At 41.1% G+C, this 15,970-nt stretch overlaps 1 protein-coding gene across 2 annotated transcripts; it reads right to left on the minus strand.

Annotated features, from left to right (window-relative positions):
* Window positions 1–5,718: 5,718 nt before the first annotated feature.
* Window positions 5,719–14,948, minus strand: TUBB1 (tubulin beta 1 class VI). 2 transcript variants are annotated; one of them, XM_075901126.2, is made up of 4 exons: window positions 14,821–14,948; window positions 8,672–8,780; window positions 8,042–8,152; window positions 5,719–7,489 (listed from the first exon to the last, which is right to left on the minus strand). In XM_075901126.2, the coding sequence occupies exons 3-4, from the start codon at window positions 8,121–8,123 to the stop codon at window positions 6,405–6,407; spliced, it is 1,167 nt and encodes a 388-aa protein (XP_075757241.2). In that variant the 5' UTR covers window positions 8,124–8,152; window positions 8,672–8,780; window positions 14,821–14,948; the 3' UTR covers window positions 5,719–6,404. The 2 variants fall into 2 exon arrangements, with proteins under 2 accessions (XP_075757241.2, XP_006134719.3); XM_006134657.5 differs by lacking the exon at window positions 14,821–14,948 and adding an exon at window positions 11,987–12,156.
* Window positions 14,949–15,970: the final 1,022 nt, after the last annotated feature.

The raw sequence follows: 15,970 nt of genomic DNA on the forward strand, positions 1-15,970 counted from the left end.
ACCAGCAACTTTACAATGAAAAACAAAAAGCAGCAAAGCAGCTCTCTGTCAAAAGCTTTTTTTCATGTTCAACCTAAAAAAAGATCATCTGATGAACAAGATAGCCCTGGGCCAGCTACATCATCTAATGTTGATGATGCAGCACCAACAGAAAATTGACTTCGGCACCACCGCTTGAAATGCAACCCTCACCTTTTCCATTATTTTCAATGGGAAAATGACCCCGCATAGCACGTTTTCACTTAACACGATCGTTTTCTGAAACGTATCTACCGTGTTAAATGAGGAATTACTGTACGCATAACCTCTGGCAGAGTTACTTAAATCCTCAAATCATGACTTAAAGACGTCATATTAGTGAATCCAACATTTTACACTAGCTTAAATGTGCAAGTGCGCTGTGCCCTATGCTGCAGAGGCAGGCAAAAAAAACCCAGGGTCTCTGGCAATATGACGTGGTGGAAAATTCCTTCTCTAATGCAATCCCTTTTTACACTGTCAGAATTGAGAAAAAGCCATAAAGCTACCCTTGCTGGTAAAATTCCACTTTGAAATTACATTGCAGTTTGTGCCTGGGATTTTCAAGAGCCCAAGTGACTATTTAGGTACATTGGGACTTATGCACCTAAGAATTTTCGTGCTATTTAACAATCTCACTTTTTTCCCTCAATTTATGCAACAGTCACACTAAAGCGAAATGCTTGAAAATTATGGGTAGCTTGTAAATAGCATATTTTGCCACACTTGTTGAATCTTCACGGTTGCTATGGTTTATGGGGCAATTTAAAAAAAGGCTATGCGGAGGAGGGTTCCGTAGTGGTTGTGACCCTGCCATTTATTAGCCATCCTGTTCATTGTAGTTACAGGAGAGAGTGAGAATCCCACAGTGTTCCAGCAGAAGGTGATGAAATATGCCTTTGACAAAGTGCAGCTGAAGTTTGTTACTGAAATTGCAACTCTGGCAACCCCAGTACTAAATACATTGCCTGAGAGGAGTTTTTAAACCATTCAGTTACTACTTCTTCCCCAAGGCTATGTCTGCACTGGCGCGTTCTCACGCAAAAACTGTTTTGCAGACGAGTTCTTCTGCAAAAACTCTTCGTCTGCGTCTAGATTGGCATGATTTTCCGGAAATGCTTTTAAGGGAAAAGTTTTCCGTTAAAAGCATTTTCGGAACAGAGCGTCTAGATTGGCACGGATGCTTTTCCGCAAAAGCACTTTTTGCGGAAAAGCGTCCATGCCAATCTAGACGCGCTTTTCCGCAAAAAAGCCCCAATTGCCATTTTCGCGGTTGGCGCTTTTTTGCAGAAAACAAATCTGAGCTGTCTACACTGGCCCTTTTGCACAAAAGGGACTTTTGCCTGAACGGGAGCAACATAGTATTTCCACAAGAAGCACTGATTTCTTACAGTAGGAAGTCAGTGCTTTGCGGAAATTCAAGCGGCCAGTGTAGACAGCTGGCAAGTTTTTCTGGAAAAGCCGCTGATTTTCCGGAAAAACTGGCCAGTCTAGACACAGCCTTCCAGAAGAGAGCGTCTACAATGGCATATGGTTTTGTGCAAGAGATGTGCTTTTGCGCAAGAGCATCTATGAGTGTAGACGCTCTCGTGCGCAAGAAAGCTCTGATGGTCATTTTAACCATAGGGCTTTCTTGCGCAAGAAATTCATGTTGCCTGTCTACACTGGCCTCTTCTGGAAGAGCTCTTGCGCAAGGGTTTATTCCTGAGCTTCAGCATCAGAGTTCTCGCACAATAAGCCCTGATTTTATACATTAGAACATCAGTTTACTTGTGCAAGAACACACGGCCAGTGTAGACAGGCAGCAAGTTTTTACGCAAGAGCTGCCGCTTTTGTGCGATATCACGCCAGTGTAGACACAGCCCTAATGTTTAGACATCTGGCCTCTATTGGTACAGGTATATTAATTTAACATCTATTGCTATCTTTAATACTTGTCAACACATAACACAGTGTAGGCACACTCACAGGAAGTGAATGTCTACACCACAGCTAATTCTGTGGGTCATTTCTTGTAAGTTGACAGTGTTCTGACTGTCATTACTATAGGTCGCAGTACAGGATATTCAAATGTGCTCACCAAACTAGAGTGGTATGGGAGTAGAGGGGGAAATACAGCAAACAGCCAGGGTGTCTCACAACTAGAATGTGGCTTTCATAACCATTTCAGACTGTGTGGCCCACAACTTTGGTACCTACCCTTATTCAGATGACGTAGACAAACACCATCTAAGATTCTGACTTCATTCAGCAATTTCTATTTGTATATTATGCTAGGCAAATGGAAGTAGCATATGCAGGTTTCTCATTAAGTAAAACATCTAGTTTTCATGACATGTCAGCATCTTTTAAGAATTCACTGTGTCATTGAGGCTTTCATATTCTTAACTTGTTACTTATCTCTTTGCTACAGAAGTCTTTTCAGTGTTAATCATTCAACAACAGAATGTGTGAGCCATGTAACATTGTCCAAGTTTAGTTATATGAAACAGCTGGGTCATTGGGTGCGTTCACTGCTATTACCAGACTAACACAACTGAAGTGTCAAGAATTTCAGTTTGGACCATAAACAAATCTCAGACAAGTTTTTAATAGTTTTGGTTCCTTGTATTCAAATGTGTTTACAGAAGGAAAAACTTACCTTAATAGAATGTATAAACTTGAGTGCTGCTTGGCTTGTAATACAGTGATCTAGCCAAAGTTCAAGGTCCATTTCTCAAACAGAAAGCCAAAGAGTAGACCTGTAGCCAGGAAGTGACAAAGCAGGCCATTGTACAGATGAAATACTTCAGCAGAACCTGTTCTTTGGACTCTTTCGGGCTAACCTAAGCTGTGGTTTAGAAGCATAATGCTATAAATTGGGTCTCTGACTTAGAACATGTATTGGTGATAAAGTGTAATACTCAGAGAACGATACTTTGGCTGGGATGTTCAAATAGCCAACAGTATTTTCTGGGTTAGGATGCAATGGTGTTATGTTCACTAACATGTGCTGGCTAACATCTGTGAAAAGCCTATTGTAGATAAGCCACACTTTGTTCACTGTACTGAATGAACTGAGGTAAAGTTGCAGTTTTTCCTAAAAATCATTGGCTTTTCTGAAAATCTCACCGGTTTTTTTAAATGATCCTTTCCCTGACAGAGAGAATGCTGTAGAGTAGACTCTTTTGTCTGCATTTGAAGCAAGAGAATCCTATAAATAGGTCAGAACTGGCTCAACCACAGATAAGCAGTACAGTAATTCCTCATTTAACACTATAGATATGTTTCAGAAAATGATCGTGTTAGGTGAAAACATGTTATGTGGGGGTCAATTTTCCCATTTAAAATAATGGAAGGGGGGGGGATTGTGTTTCAAACAGTGGTGTCTGTTGGGATCAGGACATAAGTTTGGGGGAGAAATGGGACTGGGTTACAGCAGGGAGGGGAGGTGTTTGGCTCTGGGGAAGGAAGGGGGAGGAGAGGAGAGGGGGATTAGGTTGGGCGTATGCCCCTGTGATGGATCAGTCAGGACCCGCACTGTGTCCGGCGAGGGGGGGGGGGGGTCCCTGGGGAATGGCACGGCAAGCAACAAACCCTCCGCCGCTTTGCAGGGAGGCGGGGAAAGCCCCGTGCAGCCACTGGTGATGGACCGGTTGGGGAAACCCAGCCACCGGCCTGCAAATGGGAGCAGAGGAGAGGGGGCAAGGCGTCCGGCGAGAGGGAGTCAGTGGGGAATGGTGCAGTGAGCGGCGATCCCTCCGCCATTTTGCAGGGAGCAGGAAGAAGCCCTGCACAGCCGCCGGTAATGGGCCGGCTGGGGAAACCCAGCTGCTGGCCTGCAAGCAGGGGCAGAGGAGAGGGGGCAAGGTGTCCAGCAAGGGGGAGTCAGCAGGGAACAGGGGAAGCCCCGCACAACCGCTTTGCAGGGAGGCAGGGGAAGCCCTGTGCAGCCGCTGGCAACGGGCCATCTGGGGAAACAGTGTTATTCCAGGGACGGTCGTGTAATTCAAAAATTGTTCCCTAAAAAAAATCGTGCGATTGCAAAAACTTGTTAAGCGGGCACGTGTTAAATAAGGAATTACTGTAATCAACTTTGTGATTTGGGCTGAGAAAAATAATGTATCTCATATCCATTCATAATAGGTTCAACTTATTCGTAGCATGACAGTGAGGAATGAATAATCTACATGTAATCAAACCCAAATGAAGAGAATGTCACGAATTGTGTTGGTACAGGCCATAAAAACAGATGTAATCACATTTTTTAAATACTTTCATAACGGGATGTCAGTGTGTAGACAACTACACAGTTAACAGATAAGCCTGAGTTTATAGGTTAATCCTGTTGACTACATGCGTTTCCCTTCCCTCCCACCTTGCTGTCGCTGAATTGAAGGCAGCGATGGGGGGAGGCGAGAGCTGGTGCCCTTGAGGAGCTCCTGAGAGGCAGAAGTGCTGAGGAGGCAGTGGTGGAGCAGCTTTTGTGCTGGCTCTCTGCATGTGCAGGCTCTGCAGACCTGCCTCCTGCTGCTCCCCCACTGCCTCCTGCTGGCTTAAACGCTGGTTCCCCCCAGCACTAGCTCTGCAGTGCTGCCTGCCACCTCCTGCATTGCTGTCTCTATCAGAGGCAGCAGTGCAGGGGAGGGCTGCTTGGTGGCAGCAGCGCCCGTTCATGGGGGGCAGTCCAAACTCCCCGTGGACAGAAGCTGCTCCAGCATCAAATGGAGCAGGGGCCCACCGTGGACAAAGGCTGCTGTGTGCTGTATCAGAGTCAGCAGCGCAGGGTGGCTGGCGGGAGCTGGTCTGTGCGGGAAGCTGTTTTTTAAACTGGCTCCCCTCACGACCAGCTCCCACCTGCTACCTCCGCTGCTGCCTCTGATAGAGAGACAGTAGTACAGGGTAACAGGGCACTCCCCGGGAGTGGGTCTAGTGCGCATTGGCTGCCAGTCTGCCCCTGGAGACTACTGAATAGCTGTGTAACGACTAAAATTTAATGCAGTTACATGACTATTCAATTACATGCTATCTAACATTCCTATTCAGAACATATATATCTGAACTAGTTGATTCTAATATCCAGGGGATGTAAGCTTTTAAATGGTCTGTGTTAAGTGAATTTGCATATTAATAAGACTTGCATTTTCCTTTTAAAAGTCTACCCTAGAAAAGGTTATTTTTTCATCTCCAAGCAAGTTGCAAAGTTAGAGCTTGAAAGGATGAGTAATCTAACAATTTTTTTCTTTTCATTGTAATTATGCATTCATTTAAATAGTTCAATGTATCTGGAATGTAGGCATTAGAGTTTTTATGCGATTTAATGTTTAAGAAGCACACACAATAGACAAGGAAAATATTTTCAAAAAAGTCTTGTAATGTTATTAGAAATGGAGTAAACAGTTACATATTCATTTAACGTGGGGGAATGATTCAGAAAACATCAACACTATTTATAAGATAGCAGCTACCACCATGGTGTTATGAATGGTTAAGTAACCGGGTTTGTCTCTGAGTGTGATGCATTGTTGTTTCTAACTTCTTCCTAAATTTTTGAAAACTGAATTGTGACATTGAGGTTACATCACAAACTACTGTAGTTGCAGGCCATTGTGTTTAGCTCATGGTATCAAACAATAAGAAAGAAAGTTGTAAACATTCTATAAAAGGGAGAGGGGAGGACGCCAAAAGAAACTTTTAAATAAAGTTCACAAATCTATGACCTAATAATAAACCAGTTTAAATATTTAATTGAAGATGAAACATACAAATATTGTAAAGACAAAAAATCTTCCATAATACAAAACAAAAATAAAGTGATGCTACTGGTTGACACTCAGTGTGTTAAGAATGTTTTAGAAGGCACCTTAAAACTTTTTTCTACACTTCTTAACAAACACTGATTCAATTTGTTTATTGGTGTGCAGAACAACATGGGTACTTACTGTTCTAACCTGTACATATGTGCTTCTAAAAATAACAAATTCCAAAATGTAAACCCTAAATCTGCATTTACCTGAGAATAAATAAATGTTATGACACTTTAGAGCCTATTATATCAACACTCATCATCATGACTTTTGTCACACACAACACACTTACATGATAGAGCTGACTCTACCAGTCTAAAGCTAGTACATGTGTAAAGAAGGCTGATACAGTACAACTTGCACTCTTAATTGTTCTTTCTCCAGGGTTTGCTGTACCAGACACAGGTTATAAGGAAGAGGCATAAAACAGGCAGAGTTAATTTCAGCATCACTATGCTCGTATATACACTGTATAAACTTTGGATTAATACAGAGAAAAGCAGATACTTTTTAAGAGTTCTCCCTTCAGATACATAGGTCAGTGTTACTACTTTTTCTTAGCTGTAAATTGAATACATGTTCTTGGATAGTGTTCTGATATTAAAATTCTTTTTCATATGTTTCCTGTTCTTGGCTGACTTCCACTTCTGCCTCTTGATATTCATCTACTTCTACTGTAGCATCCTGGTATTGTTGGTACTCAGACACCAAATCATTGGTATTGCTTTCTGCTTCAGAAAACTCCATCTCATCCATACCTTCACCAGTATACCAGTGGAGAAACGCTTTCCTTCTGAACATAGCTGAGAACTGTTCAGAAACTCTAATGAAGAGCTCTTGGATGGCTGTGTTGTTGCCTATAAAGGTGGCCGCCATCTTCAGCCCACGTGGTGGTATATCACATACAGCCACTTTCACATTGTTAGGGATCCACTCCACAAAATAGGTGCTATTTTTGGTCTGGATAGCCAGCAACTGTTCATCCACTTCTCTGGTAGACATCTGGCCTCTGAAGATACATGCCACAGTCAAATAGCGTCCATGACGAGGGTCACAGGCTGCCATCATGTTCCGGGCATCAAACATTTGTTGGGTGAGCTCTGGGACTGAGAGGGCTCGGTATTGCTGACTGCCTCGAGCTGTCAGTGGAGCAAAGCCGGGCATAAAGAAGTGCAGGCGAGGAAAAGGCACCATGTTAACAGCCAGCTTTCTCAGATCTGCATTGAGTTGGCCAGGAAAACGGAGTGAGGTGGTGACACCACTCATGGTCAGAGACACCAGATGGTTGAGGTCACCGTAGGTGGGGCTGGGGAGCTTTAGGGTTCTAAAGCATATGTCGTACAGAGCTTCATTGTCAATACAAAAGGTTTCATCTGTGTTCTCTATCAGTTGGTGGATGGACAGTATGGCATTATATGGCTCTACAACTGTGTCTGATACTTTGGGTGAAGGCACTACGCTGAAAGTATTCATAATCCTATCAGGATATTCTTCCCTGATTTTGTTGATAAGGAGTGTGCCCATACCAGATCCTGTGCCTCCTCCAAGTGAGTGGATGAGCTGAAACCCCTGCAGACAATCGCAGCTCTCACACTCATTCCTGACCACATCCATTATGCTGTCAATCAGCTCAGCTCCTTCTGTGTAATGGCCCTTAGCCCAGTTGTTGCCAGCACCTGAATTACCTGTAATTACAGAATTACAGAAAACCATCCACAAAGTTACCAGGCCAAATGTAAAAATAAGAATGCTACCAAATACTGACATGTAGAAAGGACATTTTCAAGGATTATCGCTTTATTGGCATATTTTTTGATTAAAAAAAAAGGCTTTCTTCTCCACTTTGCTGTGAAAAAAGAACTCTATGCCTAACACAGGAAATACAGACAGTGATTACAGTATATGCAAAGGGACACTGAAGAAAATAAATTTTTATCTGCTTGTCTTTTTCAATCTTTGTAATTTTAAGTTAATTGGAACATTTTGTATACTATTTTATAATTTGACTTCTTGACATTACAAAGACAATTTCTGCCAATATTTTTAAAACCTGGTTTTGAATAGGATGCATTTCTTAGTTTTGCAGGTGGAATTTTAAAGAGACACTGACACTTCTGTGTGTTTCTATAACTTTGCTTTTGTATAAACCAGTTTTACAAAATTTGAAGGCACACTAAAAAATACCCTTCAGATGACATAATGACATATTTATATTATTAACGATATAGTGTACTTACCATGAATGAAATTATCAGGTCGAAAGAGTGGGCCTATTTTGCTGGATCGTACACTGTCCATGGTTCCAGGTTCCAGATCCATCAAGATAGCCCGGGGTACAAACTTACTGGCTGTGGCAAAAGAAAAGTAAGAGTAAATTGGCAGGTAGCCAGGCAAAATCCTACTCCAACCCATCACATCTCCTCAAGTTAGAAATTTTTAGTCAGCACATTCTATGAAAAAGGGATGAATGAAACAGTGATTGGGAAACAAAGTGCAATCCATGCTCCTGAACTGATTGTCTCTTTAATAATTACAGAATAATGTCACAATCCAGAAAAACCCTCATTGGTCAATCAAGATCGGGTCCACTCCTGCAGTGCTTATAAGGAAAACTTGTTGATTTCAGTGGGAGTTTCACTTTGTAAGAACAAGTAAGGACTACAGGATAGGGAGAGAAGATATAGGATGATTATTTCAAAAGCATGCAAGTGACTTAGGAGAACAATTCCAATTGGAAGCAATGGGATGTGTGCTCCTAAAACAGTGAGTGTGAATGTTCCGTCTTCCCACAGTGTTTTTTATTTTAACTCTCCCATGTTGACTTTATAATTTGCTGAGCCAACTCATTAAAGACTCTGAGCACTTACAATAAGCTTCGTTGAAGTACACATTAATTCTCTCAAGCTGCAGTGGCGAATCACCATGGTAGTTCCCAGTGACATCAATTCCATGTTCATCACTTATCACTTCCCAGAACTGAAAAAGGAAACAGGACAAAATATAATCAGGTAAGTGCTTCTTCAGTCCCACCATTTAATGACAGACACTGTAACATGGGGAAAAGCAGGCCTGCTGATAGCAACTTCAGGGCCCAATTCATTTCACTGTGAAACAGTTTTGCTTTTCCTATGAGCATTGGCCCAGTAATGGGCTTACCCTCAGAACATTTTGCAGTAAACCACTTAAACAAAGCCACATGCAACTGCACTACCTTAGGCCTTTTCAGAGTTTGCCGTAATTCAGTACATTTAGTAGGCACTTCACTTTCGGCAACAAATGCTCACAACGTATCTTTTTGTTTCTTTATGTCATAGAACAGATCATCGAAGATCCAATGTTAAATTCACTCATGATAGTGTTCCAATTTATGCCTCTTTCTAGCATCTTTATAATCTCTAATTTCTGGTTCAATGTCAGTGTTACATGCTTCCTTTTTACACTTTTCTTACCACTAGCACTACCACTAGCACCTTCATTCACTTTTGATGCCATTACTACACACTGATGGGCAAAAATATTCAAAATATAAGTCAAAACAGCTGGAAAAAACCACAAGCACTGTCCAGCGTCACACAATGCCAGTGGCAGACTGACTCGGTCCCTTCCTGTTTCACTCAGTTCAGCTGCTGCCACGTGACTTGTTTTTTGCTGAAGCTCACTCACTAGGCTCTTGCTATTTTGATGCCAGACTATCGAGAGTGCCGTACAATTGGATGCCGGACTATTGGAGTTTTAATGTATTAGCAAAAGCAATAAGCACCACACAATAAAGGTGTTCACAGTTCTAGGCATCAACTGTACAAGTTAGATACAAAAGATCATGCTAGTCAATGGCAAGACTGCTACTGATTTTGACACAAGTAGCACCTGGCCCAGCCTGTGTGGTTATATACACTGAGTGGCTGTGGCTTCTGAGGCTAAGTTGGCACGGTAGTGAGTGTGGAGGAGCCATTTTAACTCACTCAGCTAGGTTTACACATTGCAGCCAGAACTCTGCCACTCTTTCATTACTACTCATCACTTATCTCTTCCCAGAACTGAAAAAGGAAACAGAACTAAGTACAATCCAGTAAGTGCTTCTTTACCCATGAAAGCTCAGGATTCTACATTTTGTTGTTAGTCTCTAAGGTGCCACAGGACTACTTGTTGTCTTTAAAGTTACAGACTAACACAGCTCTCTGAGACCCTAGTATTAGTTGTAGCATGCATACCTCTCAATGCCAGGTGGATGTGAACATTAGCTACACTAGTTATTATATCCACATACAGATGCACACACAGGTCAACTAACTAACCAGGTGCATTAGGTCTGCAGTTGTGTTTGGGTTTTTCTGAAGATGAAGGCTAGTAGACTAAGAAGTCTGGCATAGAAACGGTCACACATTCTGCGGCTGTAGATGAAGAAAGTGCCTTCAAGAGTTTGGTTTTCATTCTATGCTATTTTACTTTTCCTAATGAGTCATTTAATTTTTAGTAATACAAGCTTAGTAATAGAATTGTACACATATTTGGATCTGGAGTTTCCTTCTGACCTTTCACTATTCAAAATAAGAAAGAGGCAACCTTGAAGGAAACACGCTCAGACACATCCTCTACATAGGAACCACTCATCAAACCAACAAAATCAGTAAAACTCCTATCTAGACCTCCATTCATGTGTCTAACCCTGGAGTCTCTTATCTAAGCAGCTCACTACAGCAGTGTTAATACCGTCACACCCTCGAATGAGCAGGCTATTTTAATTTTAAAGGGCTCCTGCATTTAGGACACAGCTTGAGTTTAAACTTACAAATGTAACATACATTTGCAAATGTAACATATCCAGATGATGGTGGTTATATAGTGTAAGCACTTTGCAGTAACATTACTAGCACCCAGCAGCTTTTGGAGCAAAGTTTCTGAGCATGTGTGGGTGAGAGTGAAAATTATGTAGGCCTGTGAAAAGCCACATAGACGTTTTTGTTGAGAAAATATTTCCTCTTGGGTGAGTCCTGCATTTCTCAGGTCTTCTGTTTTATGACTCAGTTAAAGAACTCATTTTTCTGCATTGTCCCAAGTCATTTTTGGGAGACTGCTACTAAAGTGAAAAGCTCCTGCAAAAGTCATGCAGCATAAACAGTATTTTTCCCATAGACTGAGTTGCACAATACATGACCATCTCCATCAGAGCCTATGAGCTAGGTTTACTCTTATGTACCATTTTGTTGCTTACATACAAACAGAATAAGTTATAGTAGCAATTAATGGCAAGACCCCTACGTGCTGACAAAAAAAAATCCCTTGACAGTAAAACTTGAAGATACACTGCAACCTCCTCATTAGTATCACCATCATCTAGCTTTCTGCAAAGAGGTGTTACTTGTCTAGGCTATTTTTTCTACTACCTATTGCTGCTGCATCTTTGTCAATGCTTGTAGTTAATTATCAGGGTAATTACTGTACTATATGAGCAGTCCATGTGCAGTCCATTAATTAATTTTAAATGAATTAAAAATTAGCTATTTTCTACACTATAATGTGCTTTATCAATGATCTTTTTCTTGCCATCTATGTCTATATCTCTCTCCAAAACAGTTGACCCTATTTATCTAAGAATTTTTCTATTTTATTTTGGTATGAACTCTACTGTACTTGGTGCAGTCGTTTTTGAGTTATGTGAATATAAATATATATTTATTTGTCATTTCTAAAGAGTTTTAACCTGGACCCTTAACTCTGCTTTCTGTCAGCTTGGGAAAATTCTACTCACTCTTCTATCCACATCAAGTAATTTTTTTTATGGACAAGTAAAACACCTTTTAAAAAATGAATTATAATCAGCAACATATGGGGGGGGGGAATAAATGACGTGTCTAGACTAGTATATTTTCATTAGAACTTTGCAAGACAGGTATTTATAAGTTACCTGCACACATTCCATAGCTTTTTGGCAGGCTTGCGCAGCCTTGAACATTGAGAATAGTCACCTACCCAAATGGTCACATAACTACTGCAGATGTTTTATGCTCAGGCCTTGCATTTGCCTGATGAAGCAGCTCATCACTATTACATTAAAACATATGCCTTCACTTCTCATGCTTCTGAAGGTGAATTCCATGATAGTCCGTATTTAATCACTCCTGTATGCCCATATTGTCCCAAATCATTTGCTACTAATGATACTCACTGAAAACAATTCTCACCTTAGCTCCAATTTGGTTTCCACACTGGCCAATCTGAAGATGCACAATTTCACGCATTTTATATAGGCTGGGAAGTTCAGTAGTTAGAACCTATTCCAGTTTCCCTAGGCTCAGTCTCTGGAAGACACCCTCTTGCTCCTGCACTATCAGCTACAGCCACTGGAATCACTTCAAAAAGGGCCTCTTTTATATGGTGACACGTCACTCAAACAAGGAGGGGAGTATCCAGTTATACACATTATGCTCATCTCCCTATTAACAAAGTCTGCGCACATACAGGAAAAACACCCATTCAGCTGGGGATGTCTTCCTACGTATGGAATGTAGGATCAGGCGTACGTTGCAAGGTAAGTGAAAAGGGGGACTTTGCTTCTCCCTCAACTAGTGTTAATTCCATGTGGCATGTGGAATGTGTCCATTAATAAAAGTGCCTGTTTTGGTATACAGCTCTCTTATCTTATTAAGAGTGCTTTAGACAGAGAGGCAAACGCACTGAACCCAAATCCCCACTTGTTAGTGAAATAAAGGTGTGATTGTTAAAGGCCGCATCCTCTCATCAGTCCTCAAGGAAAACTCCATTGATTTCAAGCATGCACTGCCAGTGGGATATTGTCCACAGTGCATTAAAATATAGTCCTGCTGCTACAATACAAAGCTCTAAATCCTGATCAGGAATGAGGATGAAATCCAAATATCTGCCAGCTCCAATACTATTTACATCTCTAAGATGATGTTCTGAATAGAACTAGTGTCCCTAATTTTATAGTGATGCTCTGTTTAAGAGAAAAGAGCTTGAATCCCAAAGGATCAGCTGCTTTCTCCAGATGTTACACATATTCCCCATAACAACCATTGTTAACTTAGAGACGTGTGTGTTCCTGCACCCCAATTAAATTAAGGTAACATTCACATACAATACTGACCTTCCAGTGTTAGGCCGCTATTCTGACAACTCAACCACATTTTCACTGCAGCAACATTATCAGCCTCACAACATAAAGCAAACACCTGAAAAGCCACTTGGCAATGCACACCCTTAACTCTGACCTTTATAATTTTATGAAAATATTTTTAATATTACAATTTTAGCCTCCTCACCTACACGCATCAGGTAAGGAAACAGCCAAAGTCACTTACATGCTCAACATCTCTCTACCTTGCCTTCATTTCTTTTGCCTGCACCTCTCTCTTTCTCCCACTCTCTCGCTCCTCCCTCCTGTTGCCCTTTTACATTTTAACCTTGAAACTGTTATTCACCCTCTAAAGCACTTTGGCTTACAGGTCAAGGCAGAGCATGGGGTGTTTTGTTTTATTGTTATATACAGACTTGCTGTAAGCCATGTTACACTGCCATGAAGTACTGAACATTTATACAAATCAGCTGAATAATCTTCCTTATTACACAGGGACATTACTGCCACCCTTGAAGAACGTGGCTAGGAAGAAACACTATTACAGAATCTGACATAAAAATAGAGGGGTAAAAGCCTATCCCCATTGAACTTAAAGATAAAACCCATAGTGTTCCCAAAGAACACTTGAAATGCTTCACTGTAGTATGGTAACGCTGATGCATCCATGACATAGACATGTTCCCTGCCGATAGACACACAGGTCTGGTATCTCAGAGTACCAGCTGTCCTAGACAGGATGCCTTTGTGAGTTTCATTCTGCATTAGGGTCATAGTACAGTTCAGTAACATGCTCCTTTCAGTCTCTAACTAGGCTAGAGGGAGGGAACTGAAGGAGAATGAAGAAGACAATTCCTTTAAACATTTATTTTGAGTACATATAAGACCAGCATAGCAGAATAACTTGACTGATTGAATAAGAGTCTAATAACTCCTTTTATCACATTATAGATAACTATAAATAAATGACAATCTAAAGACCTCCTGTCATCCCCATAAAAGGAATAATCAGCTGAATCCAGACTTCCCCACCACAAATGTAGTGTCAAACTCACTGGTTGCTAGACATGATGTAAGTAAGACAGTGCAAAAACTGCTCCCTGTTTGGCATAATGACCAGTTTGTCCTAGACCAACCCTATCAACCGTTCACTTGTATGAGAATTAAAAGTCACCCGGTGATTAAGAATGATATCAATGAGAGGTAGAATGAGCTCATTTAATATTTTCTTTAGAAAGGGGTAAGTGCATCACCTTTCAGACACAGACACTATTCTAACTAGTTGCTTTTAACAGGCAAGGAAGTTGCATCAGGTATTTTCTAGAGCTGGGCGAATGATGGAAACATTTATTTGTGAATTTTCCTTTGAATTAGGAAAGCAGATTTGAATTTGGCCACATGCTTTTCATGTTCACTTCCAGAAAACATTCAAATACTCAAATTCTACTGAGGGCAGAGTCAAATGGAGCATTTAGTTCCCAAAAGGCACGTAGTTACATATTTCATCTAGTTAGGGCAAAGAACCAACATGATCTGACCAATGCAAGTTCCTCACACAGTTTGCATTGTAAATAATGACAATTAGCTGACAAGTGGCAACTAAGAATGACAAAATTAGCAGAATGCTTTTGAGTAACACAAATGTGAGATTTTTCAGTCTTTTTTGAGAATAATTTATGAGAGAAGAACAAAGAAAGTGAAAACAAATTATTCACTGAGACACATTCCTCCATCATCAGTTTATTTTTCTCTAATGATAACCACCTGAACCCAGTTGCCTGTTTTTATAACCATTTCTAAATACAGACTAGATATATTGTTACATGGGACACAAAATACCTTAATACTTTCAAAGATGGAATTGTTTAAATTGGCACTTTTCTGTAATTTGCCATCTTTATAGAAACAACTCTGGTTTTTTACCTTGTCGTTCCTCAGCTGTTTGGCAATTTCAAGCCTTTATAGTAACACGAAGGCATTTCCTATCTGCCGATGTTGTAAATGTGTTACCACTGATAAGCCGCGTATGTTTTCAAAAGATCAGCCGCTGTGGCATGCAGGAAGATGGCGGGAGGGTTGCCTCACTATAAATATATTGACTTATTTTAAGGGAACCTGACAAAGTGCAGGGGAGCACAGTGTTGCACATTAACAGTATTGCTTCCATAGTCGTTAGGTTGGCAAAGCATGAAGGTGAGCGTTTAGCCTAGTAACAACTCAATTTTTACCGCTTCCCCAGCACTGGAATCATTAGGAGTAAATGCACTTAATGGGTCTTTCACGTTTTAAAAATATGTTTAGTTCCTGTGGAAGGAGATAGGCGTTCAGTCCTGGAGAGGCCTCTGTACCTAGCCACAAAATGCAGCAGTCAGTGCCAGCATACAAGCAACACCCTCCTCCTTGACATGCCTGAAACATGACTCTGGGGGGTGTGGCGAGAGAAGAGGGCAGGACACTCTAAGGCTCTTTGAAACGCTGGTTTATTTGCTGAGATAAGAAGAAAGTCATTGATTAGCTACTGTGATGGTGGTAGGGGTTGTTTTGTCTGTGGTTATGTTGTGTGTGATGAGCCTGGTCTGGGGCCAGCAAATAATTTGACTTTCAGGGCATAGAATGACCACCAGCCTGTAAGCACTTCTAGTCACACCCAAGCGGGGTCATAATGCAGTTCCGGGGACTGTTACAAATAGTATTCAGCACTTAACTGTGTGTGGCATCTTCACAGCCTTTTACAACTGTTTCTAGTCAAACCACCACGTGCACCAGGTACAAAAGTGAACACATGTATAGAGAACAGGACATGCAGCAACACACAAATGAAAATACTCGTTGCCAGAGCAAGCTGTTAGCCTTGGAAATGTTAGCCTCTCTCAATATAAGTTAGGTTAAAGGGTTTTACTTTTTCTGCAAAAATATCATCTCTTCAGTCAGGTGTAGAGAATTCATCAGCAAGATGTGTGCTCATGGAATCCTACACAGCACTGTTAAATGGATGCCCTATCCCCAATGGCAGCCTGGGGCGGGGGGAATGATTTTTGTAGAGATGTGATTTTATAATCTTTAGCAACACACT

This window comes from Pelodiscus sinensis, chromosome 17, assembly GCF_052426305.1.
Source record: "Pelodiscus sinensis isolate ZL-2025 chromosome 17, ASM5242630v1, whole genome shotgun sequence".
Taxonomy (NCBI): Eukaryota; Metazoa; Chordata; order Testudines; family Trionychidae; genus Pelodiscus; species Pelodiscus sinensis.